This window comes from Choloepus didactylus, chromosome 18 (genome assembly GCF_015220235.1).
Source record: "Choloepus didactylus isolate mChoDid1 chromosome 18, mChoDid1.pri, whole genome shotgun sequence".
Lineage (NCBI taxonomy): Eukaryota > Metazoa > Chordata > Mammalia > Pilosa > Megalonychidae > Choloepus > Choloepus didactylus.
This window is the reverse complement of record NC_051324.1, coordinates 57327845-57346380: the sequence shown is the minus strand read 5'-3', so window position 1 is coordinate 57346380 and position 18536 is coordinate 57327845. Positions and strand designations below refer to the sequence as shown.

Sequence of the window (18536 nt, the reverse complement as noted above, 5' to 3'; positions counted from 1 at the left end):
AAAAGAAAAATATTAGAAGAAAAGAAACAAAACATTAATTGAAAAATCTCTTAGATTTAATAAAAGAGTTTTGCCAAGATTGCAGTGTGTAATAAAACACATTACAAATCAGTAGTTTCCTTATACCCTTCGAGAATCAATTGTTTATATGGAAAAAAAAAAATTTAAATCTACTCTCATACAATATACATAAAATTAAATTGCAGATTAATTGATATCCAAAATGTGAATAGCAAAGCTTGCAATGTTTTAGAAGAAAATAAAGGGAAATATGTTTATGATACAAATAATAAAGGAAAAGACAAGAAGGTTTGACTTCATTTAAATAAAAACTAAGACAAATAACACTAAAATCCTAGTTATAAGAAGGACGGTATCTGCCATGTCCTAACCATCAAATTATTAGTGTTTAGAATGTGTATTACAAAGATCAGTAACATCATAATAGAAAATTAGGCAGAGGGAAGTTCCAGGTCCTTGTAAGATGGAGTAAGCACACTTTACCCTATCCTTCCCATTGACTGCAACTATAAATCCAGGACAGAATGCATGGAAAAACTGTTTGAAGACTCTAAAAAGTAAGTAATAGTAGGTGGATTAGGGGAAAAGACCAAACTGGTAGTGAGCTGACCATTCTTTTTCCCTTCTGATATCTCCTGGCCAGAGCTTAGAGAAGCTCAAAAGCTAGAATAGGCACCAGGGTACAGAGAGAGAGAGCTTAGATAGAAGCTCTCTAGTTTTTCTTTGATGAGCAAGAAAGGAAACGCCTAACACTAGTAAGAATATTCAGATGCTCTTCCCCAAACACTCACCACTGCACCCCTCTCTGCTTTTTCCATTTCCTTGTGCCCCATCCTCCATGCAATCCTGTGGTAGTGGTGAGGGGAGTCTTTGCCTCTTATCAGTGGAGCTGTTCTTAGTATTAGGCCAACTCATATTGTTTTTTTCTCCCTCTGTTTTCCCAGCACTGGGCTCCAGATGAAGATGCAGTTGTGGGATGCTTGCCAGAACAGGATAACAATAGCCATAGGTTTATTTCCAGAGTATTGAAAAGAGAAGCGCTAGGGTACCAGAAAGTATTGGGGAGATTGCAGAGTGGGAAGACTGCAGGAAAAGGACCCCATAACATTTTTATGAACTCCAGGGATCATACCTGAGCTGCCAGGTGTGAATCTTGTCCTAGTCGAGATCCCAAAGACTTCTGGAACTGACCTAATAGATCACTGCCCAGGTCCCAGACTGATCACTGGTTGGCACAGGTAGTACAGATGTGACTAACACTACAAGAACTTTAGAAAATGGAACTGACATTTACCATAGGATTTAAATAAAAGCTAAAGCCTCATAACGTAATACATTCAAAGTGTCCAAAATTATTTGACATACAAAAATCCAGGAGAATCTTCAGCTTGCAAGGATAAAAACAATAGATGTCAATGCACAGATGACACACAGATTTTGGAATTACTTGACAAAGATTTTAAAGCAGCTGTTGTAAAAATACTCCAACAAGCAATCATGTGAACCCTTTTGAAGTGAGTGGAGAAATAAAAATTTTAAGTTAAGAAATAGGAGATATAAAGAAGAACCAAATGGAAATTTTAGAATTAAAAAAATAATAAGTGAAACAGAAAACACAGTTGATGGATTCAGTAGCAGAATGGAGATGACAAAGGAGAGAATCAGGTGATTTGAAGCCAGGCCAATAGAAATGATCCAAATCTGAACATAACAGAAAAAAGATAGAAAAAAAAGTGACCAAGCCCCAGAGACTCATAGGACAATAATAAAAGATCTAATATTCATGTCATCAGAATCTCAGAAAGAGAGGATACTAAAACAATATTTTTGTAGAAATAATGGCTTAAAATGTCTCCAATTTGGCAAAAGACACAAACCTGTGGATTCAGGAAACTCAGTAACCCCAAACAGCATAAACTTAAGAGATCCACACCCAGACACTACTTACTCAAACTGCTAAAAATTAAAGATAAAGAAAAAATCTTGAAAGCAGTCTGGAAAAATGACATATTACCTATGACTGCAGATCTCTTATCAGAATATGTGGAGGCCAGAGGATGTGGCAAAAAACACAGAGGATATAATCAAGAATTCACTAACATCAGATGGCCAGTAAACATGTACTAAAATTCACTATTTATAGTGAAATTCACAGAGATGCAAATTAAAACAAAAATCAGATACCAATTCCCAGTGAGATAAACAAAAATGAGAAGATTTGAAAGCATTTGTGAGAATATGCAGAAATGGCAACAATCATTCACTTCTTTTGGAAGAATACCTTGGTGCAACTCTTTTTGAGATGTTTGGTCATTTATGTAAAGTTTTTGTATTATATGCCTTAATAACTCTACTTCTGTCTCTTCAGTGTGTTCTAAAGGAAGTAGACCATTGCAGGTTTCCTTGAAATACTGTAAAACTGGAAACTACCTCAATCTCCATCAGTAAGAGAATAGATAAATTGTAATATATTCTTACAGTGGAATACCATTTCTGAATTAAAATGAATTATCTAGAACTACATGTATTCACACAGATAAATTTCAAAACATAAATGTTAGGTGAAAATAGAAAATTGCAGAATATATGAATGGTATTATTTCACATTTATAGAAAAATATGTTATAAATGTAAAAATGTGGATGTGATTTATATGCTAACTTAGGACAAGAGTTAATTTTGGGGCAGGATGTAGGAAAGAAAATTACATTGGAGAATGGTGTAAAGAAGATAACCCTATATATGTGATATTTCTTTAAAACAAATTGATGTGAATGTGGGGAAATCTTAAAATTTGTTGAAGTTTGGTAGTTGCTATGTGGATGTATATTATGTTTTTCGTGGTATTTTCTGTATATTTGAAAGATTGCCACAAAAATTTAAGTATATTTATTTATTAAGATAATTAGGAACATTTACAGTAGGGTTTCTCAACTTCGGCACTATTGACATTTTAGGCCAGATATTTCTTTGTTATGAAGAGCTATCATGTGAATTGTAGGATATTTAGAAGCATCCCTGGCCTTTACCCACTAGATACTAGTAGCACAATCCCAATTAAGACAACCAAAAATGTCTCCACCCATTCCCAGTTTGCCCCTGGTTGAAAATCACTGATTTAGAGATCCTTACAAAGTGAACCTCACATCAGCCTTCAGAGGAGGATGTAATTTTGATCTCAATTTTACAAATAAAGAACTGAGACTCCCAGAAACTCAACTAAAAGTGGCAGGTAGGAAACTAAAAATCAAGTCTTCTCATGCCCACACATTTTTTTATACCACATAACACTGCTTTTCTCTGCTGAAGTTGACTGTATCTCTGTGAATACACATTTCCTAGTAACTTTAAAATCTGAAAGCAGAATACATATTTGGTCTTCTCAAAGGTTTGTCATTTTTTAAATTTCTTTCAGAAATATGTTGTTTCAGATCACCTTTAGCAATTTTGTGCTGTCACAGGTGTCTTTGTGATTACCAGGTCTATTGTGCATTAATTCTTGAAAATGTCATATAAATAATTAGAAATCAAGTAAAAGGAATAAGATCATCTACAGAGGACTGTTGTATTCTTTTATACTGTTGGAATCTATTTTGTGACATGGCATATTATTTTCATTCTGAATTAAGGGAAAATGAGGTACAAGTGGAAAATTTGGGTGGGCTGCTAATATTTCTTTAGTCACCCACTTAGAATGTTTAGGTAAAAATAGTGGTCTACAGAAATTTTGTTTTATGAATGGACTTTTAATATTTTAAAATTCAGTTTTGATTTCAAACCTGAGTATCAAATTCAAACTGTAGAAATGGTATACTAATTAGGATTTTTTTTCATTACTCCATAGTTTATATAGTGTGGCTTTCAACATTGTTTTATTTAGGGTAGGAACTAGAGTATTAAGGCTAAATTATATCCTTTGTTGTATTTATATAATCCACTTTGCTGTATATGAAGCTAATGAACCTAAGATTGCTGCTTTGATCCCATTGAGAATCATAAAGCTTTACTAAGGGGAAAAAAATCGCCCGTAATGCATTATGCACTTTTAGCAGCTACCTTGCAAATGCTTTGCTTGGTTACAGAAAGGCTTTAGGTAAGTTACATGTAATTAAGCTATGGAGTCTTCTGTTTCTTCAGGGTGATTATTAGGAATTTTTACATTTTATTCTGAGAAAAGATCACCTCCAGAGATGGAAGAAAAGGGTCCTTGAGCCCATGCTGCCATTAAACTTGAAATGTCCTCTAGAGTAGATTAGATCTCTTTTGCAGAGCCTTTCTCTCATTCTCACTGCCCTAGCCTTACTTCAATTCAGGTCATTACTTTTAATGGAGATTGCTTTAATTAGCCTTCTAGCTGATCTTCCTGCATCTAGATCAGGGGTCAGCAAACTACTTTCCACAGGCCAAATATAGTTTGCTGCCTATTTTTATTTGGTCCTCTAGCTAAGAAAGGATTTTCCAATTCTAAATGATTGAAAACAATTAAAAGAAGATGAATATTTTGTGACATATGAAAACCATATGAAATTTGCATTTCAGCATCCATAGAGTTTTATTGGAACAGAGCCACACACATTTGTTCATGGGTTGTCTATGGCAGAATTGAGTTGTTGCAACAAAAACCAGATGGCCTGCAAAGACTAAGTTATTTACTCTTTGGCCCTTTGGAGCAGAGGTTTGCAGACCCCTTTTCTAAGCCAATGATTTTTTAACCCTGGCTACACTTAAGAATTGCCAGGAGACTTAAAAATATTCCAGTGCCTGGGGCCTTGTAAGTACCAATGCCTGAGGCCAGCCTGGGGGTCTAGACATCAAATTTCATTTAAAGCTTTTCAGTAAATTCTAATATGTAATGCAGCTAGGGTTGAAAACCACCATTGTAGTTTCTACTTATCCTAATATATCATTCACACTACTGTCTTTTCAAAATGCAAACTGCTGTAGGTAAATGTGTTTTAAATTAAAAAAAAAATAAATGAATAGGTTGGTGCAATTTCTGTGATAACATATGCTGGTAACAGTGTGCCAGACCACAGGTGAATTAAAATAGTGTTTCTTTCTCAAGTGCTTGATTTGGCAAGAGTAGTTCATATGTGGTTGTAATGAGTATTGACCTTTTCACTAATAAAATAGAAAGTTTATCATGTTTTCACACTGTAAGCATTTAGAAAGCTGCTAGATTTTTTTTATTTTCATGTCAAGATAGCATCTTTCTTTTTTTATCTTCATTTTATTGAGATATATTCACATACCACGCAGTCATACAGAACAAATCGCACTTTCGATTGTTCACAGTACCATTACATAGTTGTACATTCATCACCTAAATCAATCCCTGACACCTTCATTAGCACACACACAAAAATAACAAGAATAATAGAGTGAAAAAGAGCAATTGAAGTAAAAAAGAACACTGGGTACCTTTGTCTGTTTGTTTGTTTCCTTCCCCTATTTTTCTACTCATCCATCCATAAACTAGACAAAGTGGAGTGTGGTCCTTATGGCTTTCCCAATCCCATTGTCACCCCTCATAAGCTACATTTTTATACAATTGTCTTCGAGATTCATGGGTTCTGGGTTGTAGTTTGATAGTTTCAGGTATCTACCACCAGCTACCCCAATTCTTTAGAACCTAAAAAGGGTTCTCTAAAGTGTGTGTAAGAGTGCCCACCAGAGTGACCTCTCGGCTCCTTTTGGAATCTCTGCATTTGAAGTCTATTTTATCTGAGATTAATATTGCTACACCTGCTTTCTTTTGGCTGTAGCTTGCATGAAATATTTTTTTCCATCCTTTCACTTTCAGTTTCTTTGTGTCCCTGTGTCTAAGATGAGTCTCTTGTATGCAACATATTGATGGTTCATTTTTTTTGATCCATTCTGCAAATCTGTATCTTTTAATTGGGGAGTTTAATCCATTTACATTTACATTCAACGTTATAACCGTGAAGGCATTTCTTGAATCAGCCATCTTATCCTTTGGTTTATGTTTGTCATATTTTTCCCCTCTCTCTATTAATATCCTTTATTGTACCCATACCGAATCTCTTTAGTACTGAACCTTTCTCCAAGTCTCTCTGTCCTTTCTTTGTTTCTCTGTCTGTAGGGCTCCCTTTAGTATCTCCAGTAGGGCAGGTCTCTTGTTAGCAAATTCTCTCAGCATTTGTTTGTCTGTGAAAAATTTAAGCTCTCCCTCAAATTTGAAGGAGAGCTTTGCTGGATAAAGTATTCTTGGCTGGAAATTTTTCTCACTCAGAATTTTAAATATATCGTGCCACTGCCTCCTCGCCTCCATGGTGGCTGCTGAGTAGTCACTACTTAGTCTTAAGCTGTTTCCTTTGTATGTGGTGAATTGCTTTTCTCTTGCTGCTTTCAGAACTTGCTCCTTCTCTTCCGTGTTTGACAGTGTAATCAGAATATGTCTCGGAGTGGGTTTATTTGGATTTATTCTATTTGGAGTTCGCTGAGCATTTATGATTTGTGTATTTATGTTGTTTAGAAGATTTGGGAAGTTTTCCCCAACAATTTCTTTGAATACTCTTCCTAGACCTTTACCCTTTTCTTCCCCTTCTGGGACAGCAATGAGTCTTATATTTGGACGTTTCATATTATCTATCATATCCCTGAGGTCCATTTCGATTTTTTCAATTTTTTTCCCCATTCTTTCTTTTATGCTTTCATTTTCCATTCTGTCATCTTCCAGGTCACTGATTCGTTGTTCAACTTCCTCTAGTCTTGTACTATGAGTGTCCAGAATCTTTTTAATTTGGTCAACAGTTTCTTTAATTTCCATAAGATCATCCATTTTTTTATTTAGTCTTGCAATGTCTTCTTTATGCTCTTCTAGGGTCTTCTTGATATCCTTTGTATCCCGTACTATGGTCTCATTGTTCATCTTTAGTTCTTTGAGTAGCTGCTCTAGGTACTGTGTCTCTTCTGATCTTTTGATTTGGGTGCTTGGGCTTGGGTTATCCATATCGTCTGGTTTTTTCATATGCTTTATAATTTTCTGTTGTTTTTGGCCTCTTGGCATTTGCTTAACTTGATAGGGTTCTTTTAGGATTTGTAGACCAATTGAAGTCCTTGTCTCTAATTTATCAGATCTGCAGCTTCGTGGAGTACACTTTCTCTAACTAAACAGCAGGTGGCGTCCACGAGCCACCTGTTCTCCACAAGCCAGTTCTCCCCTGCTCAGCCTTTTTGGTGAGTGGGGGAGTCAGTCTTGTAGGGTCCAATTGGTGTACCAAGCTTGCGTGTATAGTTGGTGTTGCCTGCCCTGTGTATGGGGCATGTTTCTGGGCAGTCAGGGAGGGGGGGGGCGGCTCTAACAATCAAATCTTCCTGGTGATCCTAGAGTTTTAAAGCTGCTGCAATAGTCTAATCCTTCAGTTCAGTCCTGCCACAGTTTGTCTCTGCCACTGACCCACAAGTCCTTGGTATTGGCGTATAGCTCCTGAGACTTGCAAGTGGGCCCCTCTTCCAGGCTGTGCACCCCGGGTCCTCTGTTGAGGGATGACTGTGCTATGTCACAGGTGAGTGCCGTCCCCCCAGGGCAGTTCTGGGCTGCTGGGCTGTGTAGGGAGGCTCCCAGTCTGCTGAAATGATGGCTGAATGGGGCTTTGTCAATTCACACTGCTCCACCTTCCCAACTCTGGGACAATCAGCTGAGGTTGCAGGGAAGGCTAATGTCCACGCCCAGTTTTGTGGTGTGTGCCTGTTATGTGAAGCACTTCCATCACACTGGGTTGTCTGGGGCAGCTCTGGGCTATGGGGCTGGCGACGGGCAGGAGTGTTTCCTGTCCACCAGGATGATGGCTGTGAGCAGACACCCCCCTTTTCTTGGGAAGTTGTGGTGTTTAGTGAATTTTCTCAGCCACTGGATTATTGCCTTTTGTCTCAGAGCTCTCTTAGTTCTGCTCTTGTCTTGACCTGCCCAAATTGCAAGTCTTTGAAGCTTTCTGTATTGGGCTTCTTAGAGTAATTGTTTTAGAAAAAGAAAAAAGGATTTAAAAAAAGGGCCCTCCTCAGAGATCTAATGGGTTATTGAAATGCTAAGAGACAAAGCAATTAGGGCCATTAAGGAAAGGTCCACAGGGCAGAGAGATCAGCTTTTCTTCGGGATTTGCATATGAGCCTCAGGGCCTGAGCTCTGCCCTTCCCCTTTCTATGTTCACCAGAACTCCAAAAATCCTCCGCTTTTATTTTGGAGTTTTTCGTGTTGTTTTTTTCTATGCCTGTCTCCTCTCTGCTGGGCTGGCTGCTCTCAGATTCTCTGGTGTCTGGTCTCAGTCTATCTGTGGTTGGAGTTTGGATTAGTAGAATGAGTTTCCGATAAGGGCTGCCACTGCAGTTCTCCCTTCTCCTTCCGGGAGCTGACAGCCCCTCCTCCCATGGGACTGAGCCTGGCAGGGAGGGGTGCGGGTCCCCTGGCCACAAAAACTTACAGATTTCGCTGATCTCAGCAGTTCCACGTTTTCATGAGTGTTGTTATGAAGTATGCCCAAAGTCAGATTGCTCTGTGGTGTCCAGTCCACGCATTTCCTGGCTTTCTACCTACTTTCCTGGAGGAGTAACTAAAACATACAGCTCACCAGTCCGCCATCTTACCCCGCCTCCTTCGATAGCATCTTTCTTAAGATTGCAGTTTTTTTGATTCACAGCTGCAGATTGAGGGCTTTAGTTACGCAAGCACAGGAAATACATAATCTCAAATCCTAAATTTTCTTCCCATTGTATATACATTTCTTAAGTAATGGTATCCATTAGTAGGAGCAGTATTATAGGCCTGAGGAGGTGGTGGGGGTGTTAAAGCACATGGCTGGCACAGTGTTGCAAAATTTGTAATGAGGTACTTCAAGATTATTTTGGTTGTGGCTAGTTCATTGCCAAAATGAGCACTTGGAAACTTATTTTTGAGTAGAAAGATTAGAAAGTCCAAACTTGGCTTTGGGAGCAAGTATGTTTCTTTAGTGGATACGTCTTTTGATGTTATATTTGAAATAAATGGGAAGACTGGATTTATATCGGAAGACTCAAAAATTCTCATAACCTATTTTTTTAGAAAGCCTCTATTGTGAAAGGAATAATTGCCACAATTACTAAACAGTGCTCTTTCAGCACATTTTTTTAGAGAAAAGAATGAGATGGGAACATAATAGTAAACTCAACAAATATTTAATAAAGAAAATTTGGGTAGAAGTTAGTATTAGAAAAGTAACAGTATCAAACAGCCTTAGGTTAAAATCTAGTTTCACTTTCACTAGTTTTGTTGCTTGTCCCAGTTAGTTTCACTGTCCTCATCTGTAGAATGGGGCTTTACTTCATAGGACTTTGATAAGCTATGTTAAATGCCTTGCAGATACTAAGGAGTCAGTAATTGTTGGCAGCCTTTCTCTCTGTTCTTAAATACATATTGGAAAGAACAGAACACTAACATTTTTTGTTTCATTTAAGTGCTAATTAACAAGAGAGTAAGGTGGGAGAATTCTTGGGGAGGGGCATTAAAAATCTAAAAAGTAACTTTGAATTGGCTCCCTTGCAATATTGATTTATAAAGAGAATCCAAATAGTTTATGGAATTATTTACTTGAGAATTTGAAGTACAGCTAGGAAGGATTAGAAACAATAACATTTTCTTTGAAAAATTTAATAATTTGTTAATTTCAACAGAGGCAAATCATTGCAGGAAAGATAATGCATAGGTAGAATTTTGTTTTGATTTTTTCCCCGTATATCAAAGGAAAATTTCTTACATCTGTATTTTAAATACCATCTTATTTTGTTAACATGTCTATTTTTATTCAGATGTAGTAACTTATATCGTAACAGCAGAATCAAAATAATATATAAACTGATCTGTATTAAAAAAGTGTTTGCACAGTAGGACAAAAATTTACACACTTTGAGTGTCTTTCTGTATAGTAAACTATTTTAAGAATCTGGCTAATTAAATTACTTCCAGGTAATCTATAGATTTTTAGGGTGTTTCCCAGCTGTGGTTATACTGGAGTTCAGAGATATGAATGTTTTCTGCCAAATTATTTACTATTTTGTATTGTCATTATATATTTGGAATTGATTGAATGCTACTGTAATTACTAGTTTAACAGTCTCTACAAAATAGATAAGAATATCAACAAAATAGAGAAGAGTGCTTGATATATATGATATATATAAATGGATTTAATTATTGCCACGTCTTATATATGGTAAGTTTACTTAAAAAGAAACTTTGTACCAATAACGAGTTCAAAAAAGGGCTATGTGTTTAAAAAGCAATAAATGCTAACAGGAGCTTTATGAAAAAGAATAATCAGTAGTATAAGTACATGACGGGACAAGAATAGTCATTAAACCTGCTTCTAGCTACCATTTACTTTTCCTCTCAAGTTAAAAAATAAGCCAAGTGGTTGTACAAAAGGAAGGGACAAAGTATATTTTTGATGCTTTAATGCAGTTTTAATTTGATAATTTTATGGACAGATAGGCCCCTATGCTAAAACTTTGGCTTGATTTAGTCTCATTTTTTATCTTAGATATCCTTTGCATTTCCTAATCTATTGATTTATGTTTTACTGTGCCTATTTTGATGGACTTATTTATGATGAGTAATTTTTCTGTTTCTATTTAATTAATTTGAAGGAATTATTTATTATACGTTCAAATTTGTTGTAGTTTTTCTTAAGAGCATGAGGGAGTGTACTTTCTCTTGCTTACTAAAAATGAAAATGTGTAGATTTAAATGACTTATCTTTTCATTGTTATCTCTTATAAAATGTGTGAATGTAATTTTTACTATGGTAAAACATACAGTCCTAGGGATTATTTGACATATGTAGACTAAGAAGCAACTGTAATTTATTTAGACATTGCTTTATATCAGGGCTTCTAAACTGGAATTTGGAGAAAGAACGTCATAGTCAAAGTTCCTTCATTGTATGCAAAGTGGAGTGTATGTGTATATAGTGAAGGAGTCTTGGCAGAGACTATAAACCATCTGCACTAAGGTAAGGGTAAGAACTATTAGTTTATATAGGAAAATCTTCAAGTATTTCAGAGATTGAGATTATAAGAAATAAAAACAAGTGATATAGTAGGACTGTTGGATGCTTTCATCTGTTTTTTTTTTTGGGGGGGGGACACTATAAAACCATATTTACTTTTTAAAATTTAATTTTAATTTTAATTTTTTACCTTTTCTTTTTAATGCAATTTTATTGAGATATAGTCACACACCATACAGTCTATCCAAAGTATATAGTCAATGGCTCACAGTATCAACACATAGTTGTGTATTCATCACCACAGTTAATCTTAGAACATTTTCATTACTCCAAAAACAAATAGCCCGTGCCCTTTATCCCCCCTGTTATTAACCCCTAGCACTGGTGTGGTACATTTGTTACTGTGGATGAAAGAATATTAAAATATTACTAACAATAGTCCGTAGTTTGCAACAGGTGCATTTTTTCCCATATACCACTCTATTTTTAACTCCTTGTAATAGTGGCATACATTTGTTCTAATTCATGAAATTACTTTTTAATATTTGTACTGGTAGTCACAGTAATCATCCACCACAAGATTCACTGTGTTATACAGTCCCATGTTTCAATTTCTAGCTTTTCTTCTAGTGAAATACAGACTCTAAACTTCCCCTGACAACCACATTTCACACACAAATCAGCACTGTCAATTATACTCACAATAATGTGCTACCATTCCTCTATCCATTTTCAAATGTTTAAGGTCAACCTAGTGAAAAATCCTTCATCCTCATTCTGTATTCTGGTAATCTATATTCTAGATTTTATGTCTGTGAGTATACATATTATAATTTAGTTCATATTAGTGAGATCCTGTAATGTTTGTCCTTTTGTGTCTGACTTATTTCACTTAACATAATGTCCTCAAAGTTCTTCCTTGTTGTCACATGCTTTAGGACTTCATTCCTTCTTACTGCTGAATAATATTCCATCGTATATATATATATACCACATTTTGTTTATCCATTCATCGATTGATGGACACTTGGGTTGTTTCCATTTTTTGGCAATTGTGAATAATGCTGCTATGAATATCACTGTGCAAATGTCTGTTTGAGTCCCTGCTTTCAGTTCTTCAGTGTAAATACCTAGTAGTGGGATTGCCAGATCATAAGGCAACTCTATGTGTAGCTTTCTAAAGAACCACCAAACTGTCTTCCATATTGGCTGTACCATTTTACATTCCCACCGGCAGTGAATAAGTGTTCCTATTTCTTCACATCCTCTCCAACACTTGTAGTTTCCAGTTGGTTTAATAGCAGCCATTCTGGTAGGTGTGAGATGGTATCTCATTGTGGTTTTGATTTGCATTTCCCTAACAGCTAGTGAAGATGAGCATCGTTTCATGTGCTTTTTAGCCGTTTGTATTTCCTCTTAGGGAAAATGTTACTCATTTTTTAATTGGGTTGTCTTTTTATTATTGAGTTGTAGAATTTCTTTATATATTCTGGGTATCAACTGTCTTTTTAGCTTTCCAAAAAAATCCTTTGAAGCACAGAAGTATTCAGTTTTGAGGGGGTCCCATTTATCTGTTTTTTCTTTCATTGCTTGTGCTTTGGGTGTAAAGTCTTAGAAACTACCACCTATCACTAGATCTTAAGACTGCGTCCCTACATTTTCTTCTAGGAGTTTTAGATTACTATCTCTTAAATAGAGATCTGTGATCCATTTTGAGTTAATTTTTTGTGTAGCATGTGAGATAGGGGTCCTTGTTCATTCTTTTGCATATGGATATCCAGTTCTCCCAGCACCATTTATTGAAGAGACTGTTCTGTTCCAGTTGCATGAACTTGGAAGCCTTATCAAAAATCAATTGACCATGGATCTGAGAATCTATTTCTGAACTCTCAATTTGATTCTATTGATCAGTGTCTGTCTTTATGCCAGTACCATGCTGTTTTGACCACTGTGGCTTTATAATATGCTTTAAAGTTAGGGAGCATGAATTCTCCCACTTCATTCTTCTTTTTCAAGATGTTTTTGGCTATTTTAGGCCCCTTATCCTTCTGAATAAATTTGATAATTCAATTTTACATTTCTTGTAAAGTAGGTTGTTGGAATGGTGATTGGTATTCATTGAATCTGTGGATCAGTATGGGTAGAATTGACATATTAATGACATTTAGCCTTCCAATCCATGAACAAAGAATGTCCTTCCATTTATTTAGGTCTTCTTTGATTTCTTTTAGCAATATATTCTTGATCCTTTACATGCTTGGTTAAATTTATTACTAGGTATTTGATTCTTTTAGTTGCTATTGTAAATGAAATTTTATTCTTGATTTCCTCCTTGGGTAGGTCATTACTAGTGTATAGAAATACCACTGATTTTTGCATGTTTATCTTGTATCCTGCCAATTTGCTGAACTCGTTTAGTAGCTCTAGTAGCTTTGTTGTAGTTTTTTCAGGACTTTCAAATATAGATCATACTGTCTGAAAACAGTGAAAATTTTACTTCTTCGTTTTTGATTTGGATACCTCTTATTTCCTATTCTTGCCTAACTGCTCTAGCTAGAACTTTTAGCACAATGTTTTATAACAGTGGTGACAGTGGGCATCCTTGTCTCATTCCCTATAATAAAAAGGGAAAGCTTTCAGTCTCTCACCATTGAGTACGACATTAGCTGTAGGTTTTTCATATATGCCCTTTATCATGTTGAGGAAGTTTCTTACCTGGTATTTTTCTCTTTCTTCAATTCAACATTTGTGGAGTCCTTCTCCAATCACTACCTTCCTCCAGAGTACTAAGCAAGTGAGAATTGCCCTTTTTTTCCTCTGAATTTCTACGGATGTTTTTTTCCAGTGATGTTTTACATAGCCATGTTGATGATGTCACCTGATTTTTACTTTTGATTGCTGTTTTTTAAGATGTAAATGGCACCAGAGAAGGTATTACAGCAATCTCTTTATCTTTTCGCTTCTGTTCTTTTTGTTTTTATGCAGACGGAGGAAGCGAGGAACCACTGGATCGAAGACAGTCAAGTGTAGAGTCTCGCCAAAGCCGCTCTGGGCAAGGTAAGTTAAAGATACTTGAAAATTTAAAATAGTGCCATAATTCTGGAGCATTATGGTTTATGTCTAGATACCACCTTTAGAAAGTAACCAGAAGTAAATTTTCAGCTGTATACTGACCTTTGCTGGCATTTTTGGTTTCCTTAATACAATATTTCTTGTCTTAGCTTTCTCTCTCTCTCTCTCTCTCTCTCTCTCTCTCTCTCAAAAAAAAAACAGGTATTTGCTGGCTTATTTTAGCAACTTCTTACTTATTTTCTTATCTATTTAAAAATCATCATCATAGACATCTTACTGGTTTTTTGAAGTAACAGCTTTAAAACTATATAAAAACATTTGAAACCAATGGACTCTTCAAATAGCCCTTTCTTAAGTAACCTCTTTAATATTCGTTGACCACTACCCTTGCATTTCTTTTTTTTTAACAAAGAAAAAGTTTATATTCATCGCCAGAAGCACACAGATTGTGTACAATATACACCAACAGAACTTTTTTTAAAGGTTGCATTTCTTTTTATTTATAGCAATTAACCCTATATATTCATTTAAAAAATTTTCTCTGTTCAACATTAGATTGAGAATGAATGTTCCATGATAGCAAAGGTTTTTGTCTGTTTTGTTCACTGCTGATTCCCAGTGCCATGAATAAGTCTCTGATATATAAAGCTGCTAAATAAACATTGTTGAATTAATGAAGGGATCTGTAAGAGAATGAGCATTGAGAGCCTGAATTGATAAAATTTACAATTTATTTTATATTATTATTATATAATTTCATAAAATTATTATATTATGAGTTATTAAGTATCAGACATTCATAACTAAATTTGGATGTTAAGAGAATCTTTACTTACACATAAAACAAAGCCTTCTGTAATGAGTTAAAATGAATGAGAAAAAGTGTTATTAGAAGTAAAGAGATGGGATGAAATGTACTTCTACTTTGGCTCTTTCCAGAAACCCACAATGGGGTATTGGGAAAGGAGACAACAGCAACAGAATTTTAGAAATTGGGAAGTATATGGATAATTAAGAACTTATTCCTAAACTAAGTAGCAGAGAAAAGTAATAAAATACCTGATTTACTCTCCAGAAGCCTCAAAAATCTCAAGAACGGCAGCATCTGGAAGTGGAGGTAAAAGGAGAATTGGTTAAAAGTCACTTGACGAAGCAATTTTATTCCCCTGGCTCCCTCCTCAAAACTGGCTAACTAGTTAGCTGGGCAAGTTTCCAACTCCCCAGCCCTAATGTCTGCAAAAGCTGAAGAGTTTATTTTGGGGAGAGAGGGAAAACAGACTCTGGACTAGGAGACACAGGCATTGTTGAGGGCAGATGTCCTGTGCTGGAAACAGGGGCATTGGGACCCAGCAATCTTGATCCTATTGGGCTCCCAGAATGCTAGTAGTTAGGCCTTCATATTCCAAGTGGGAGGTTGGAAAAGTCTTCTCTGAGAAATTTGACCAAAGAGAAAAACACACAAAGATAGTCAACAGAAATCCTTTCAATAACCATCCCAGTTAGATCACTCCATGATGAAGCTCACAGTTGACAAGCCCCATTCGTGTATCAAAGTTCCCAGTCAACTATTTGGTCTTCTATTGTTAAATATGAGCATCCAACCAAATATTACTAGATATTTGAGAAAACCCTCTAAGATCAAAATTAAAATAAACAGAATAAAGCAACTTGGAGAGAAAATAAATTTTGCAGAGGACAGTAAAAGAAACATCATTAATATACTCAGAGAAATAAGATAAAATAATACAGCCATGATACAAGTAGAAGGTATTATAAAAGTGTAACATTCTGGTATTTTTACAAGGCCCTTATATATTAAAATTCTGATACAGAAATCAAAAGCTCAATAGAAGTATTGGAAATTCATGTTGAAAGAATCTCTGGGAAAGTAGAGCAAAAGGACAATGATATAGAAAACAAGCCATAAGTGTCAATTAAACTTTAGGACCAGTCCAAGAATTTCAATATTTAAACAACATTAGTTCTCAAAGAAAGAACAGAGAAAATGGTGAAGACATAATCATTATAACGTAGTGATTGAAGAGAATTTTCTTGAACTAAAGAGCTTGAATTTCCTAATTGGAAGGGCATACAGAGTGTTCAGCACAATGGATAAAAATTGATGCAAACTAAGGCACATTGTGGTGAACTTTCAAATCACTGGGGCCAAGCAGAAAATCTTTCATGCTTCCAGAGAGGAAAAAAACTTGTAATATATGAAGTAACAGGAATCAATTGACTTTTGACTTCTCAGTGGTAGCATTAGAAACTGAGTGGGAAATGGAGCACTATCAAAATTCTGAAGGGAACTAGTTTCAATCCTAGAATTCCAAATGCATTCAAGCTACTAATCAAATATAAGAATAAAATAAAATGTTTTAAGACATATAAGTTCTCAAAAATTTTGCCTGCCTTGTACCCTTTCTCAGGAATCTGTTGGAGGATGTGATCCATCAAAATGAGAAAGTCAGCCAAATAAAAGAAAGAATGGATTACAGGAAATAGGAAATTCCACAATGGTCAAAGGTAAAGGAATCTCCAGGATGACAATGAAAAATAGGGAAGGAGGGCAAACAGTTCAGATTGGAGTAATGTAGAAGACTCTAGAAGGGTCTTCTTCAGGAGAATGAGATTGACGGAAACCTGATACATTTAATTATCTTTAGAAAAGTTTTAGGCAACTGGAAAAGAACATAGGGTCGAATTCATGATAAAATAAGCAAGAAAACCACACAGAAAAAAACAAGAGGTTTTTTAACTCCAGGAAAAACAAAAATGTGTAGGAAAGAAGATGTTAAAAGAATAATCCCTTAGCTTTGGGGGTAGCTACCTCCAGTAGTGAACAACCTTATCCTTTTACGCCATTGTATAATACAAATATTTTAATTGTCTATTTGATTTGGAGCATTATGTTTAGGAACTAACAGGATAGACATGTCTGGAGGCCCATGTTGGTTTGGCCATAAAGCCAAGAATGATTTTCACATATTTAAAGAAGAAGGATATGTGATAGAAATCATATGTGGCCTGCAAAGCCTAACATTTACAGACTGGCCCTTTATGGGGTGGGGTGGGGGGCGAGGAGGAAAGCCAACCCCTGAAAGAAACTTAAAATATGTGGATCAGAAGATATGGTAGTAGCAGTAGAAAAATGACCAAAAAATATGAACATGTATTTTACAAAGAAGGAGACACAGATGCCAATATACATAAGATAAGGGTACCCAGTCTCATTAATAATTAGAAAATTACAAATTAAGACCACTCTGAGATACCATTTTAAACCCACCAAATTGGCAAAAATTAAGAAATTCAACAGTACAAGTTTTAGGCAGAATATGGATTACCAGGAGCTCTTACACATTGCTCCTTTGGAAAATAATTTGGCGTTTTACTCAAAACTGGACCCTATAACCCAACAACATTACTTCCACATATATCCAAAAGAGACTCTTGCACATGTGCAACAGGGGAAATTTAAAATACATTAGTAGCTCCATTTTTCATAATACCCAGAAACCAGAAGCAGCTGAAATGTTCATTGAACAGTAGGGTGAACAAATGCTGGGTTTATTCAGTCATTGGAATGGTATACAGCAGATGAATGAATGAATTATGGCCACATGCATTAACATAGCTGAACTACAAAAACATTGAGTGAAAAAAGAAAGAAGTTACAAAAGTATTTTGCATTATTTCATTCATGTAAAGGTCAGAACAGGCAAATGTAAATAATATAGGAGTCCCAGAAAGAGACAGGAGAATGGAGAAGAAACAGTATTCAAGGAGGTAATGGTTGAGAATTTTCAAGTTTTGTGAGACATGTTGTCAGATTTAAGTAGCCCAGCAAGCTCTGAGAAGGAGGAACAAAAATAATTCCACACCTAAACATGCAGAAAAACTGAACAAGTCCAATAATTTAGAATATCTTAAAAGCTGCCAGAGAGGAAAGACAGATTACCTATGTAGGTTAGCATTAATATTGACAGCTGATGCTCAACAACAGGGAAGTCATAGACAATGGAATAAAATTATCAGTGTTAAGAGAAAATAATAGTAAACTTTGAATTTTGTGCTCAAAGGATCATTCAAGAGCAAAAGTGAAATTATATATATATTTTACAAAATTAGAAAAATTGAGAAAATTTACAACATCTGGATCTTTGCTGAAAAAACTGCTAAAAGGTGGTCTTCAGGAAGAAGGCTTTCTAACCAGAAGAAAGGAATGGGAGGCAAGAAGCAATAATAGGCAGAAAATTGGCAAAGATGTAGATTAATCTAAACAATTATTTGCTTTATAAAACAAAAATAGTAATATTGACTAATTTGGGAGTAAAAAAAGAAAGTAAAATACACAAAATTACATGTGAGGAAGAGGGGTTTGAAAAGGGTTTAGACATTAATTTTAGACTTTGTAAAGGCGTATTCAAATGTTAAAATTTA

General features: G+C 35.5%; 1 protein-coding gene across 1 annotated transcript in view; it reads left to right on the top strand.

The window, feature by feature from the left end:
- TANC2 (tetratricopeptide repeat, ankyrin repeat and coiled-coil containing 2) overlaps positions 1-18536 on the top strand; it is a 553793-nt gene that overhangs the window by 164923 nt on the left and 370334 nt on the right. Inside the window, 1 exon segment of the mRNA XM_037807876.1 lies at positions 14007-14078. Within this exon segment, the coding sequence (XP_037663804.1) occupies positions 14007-14078 (72 nt within the window).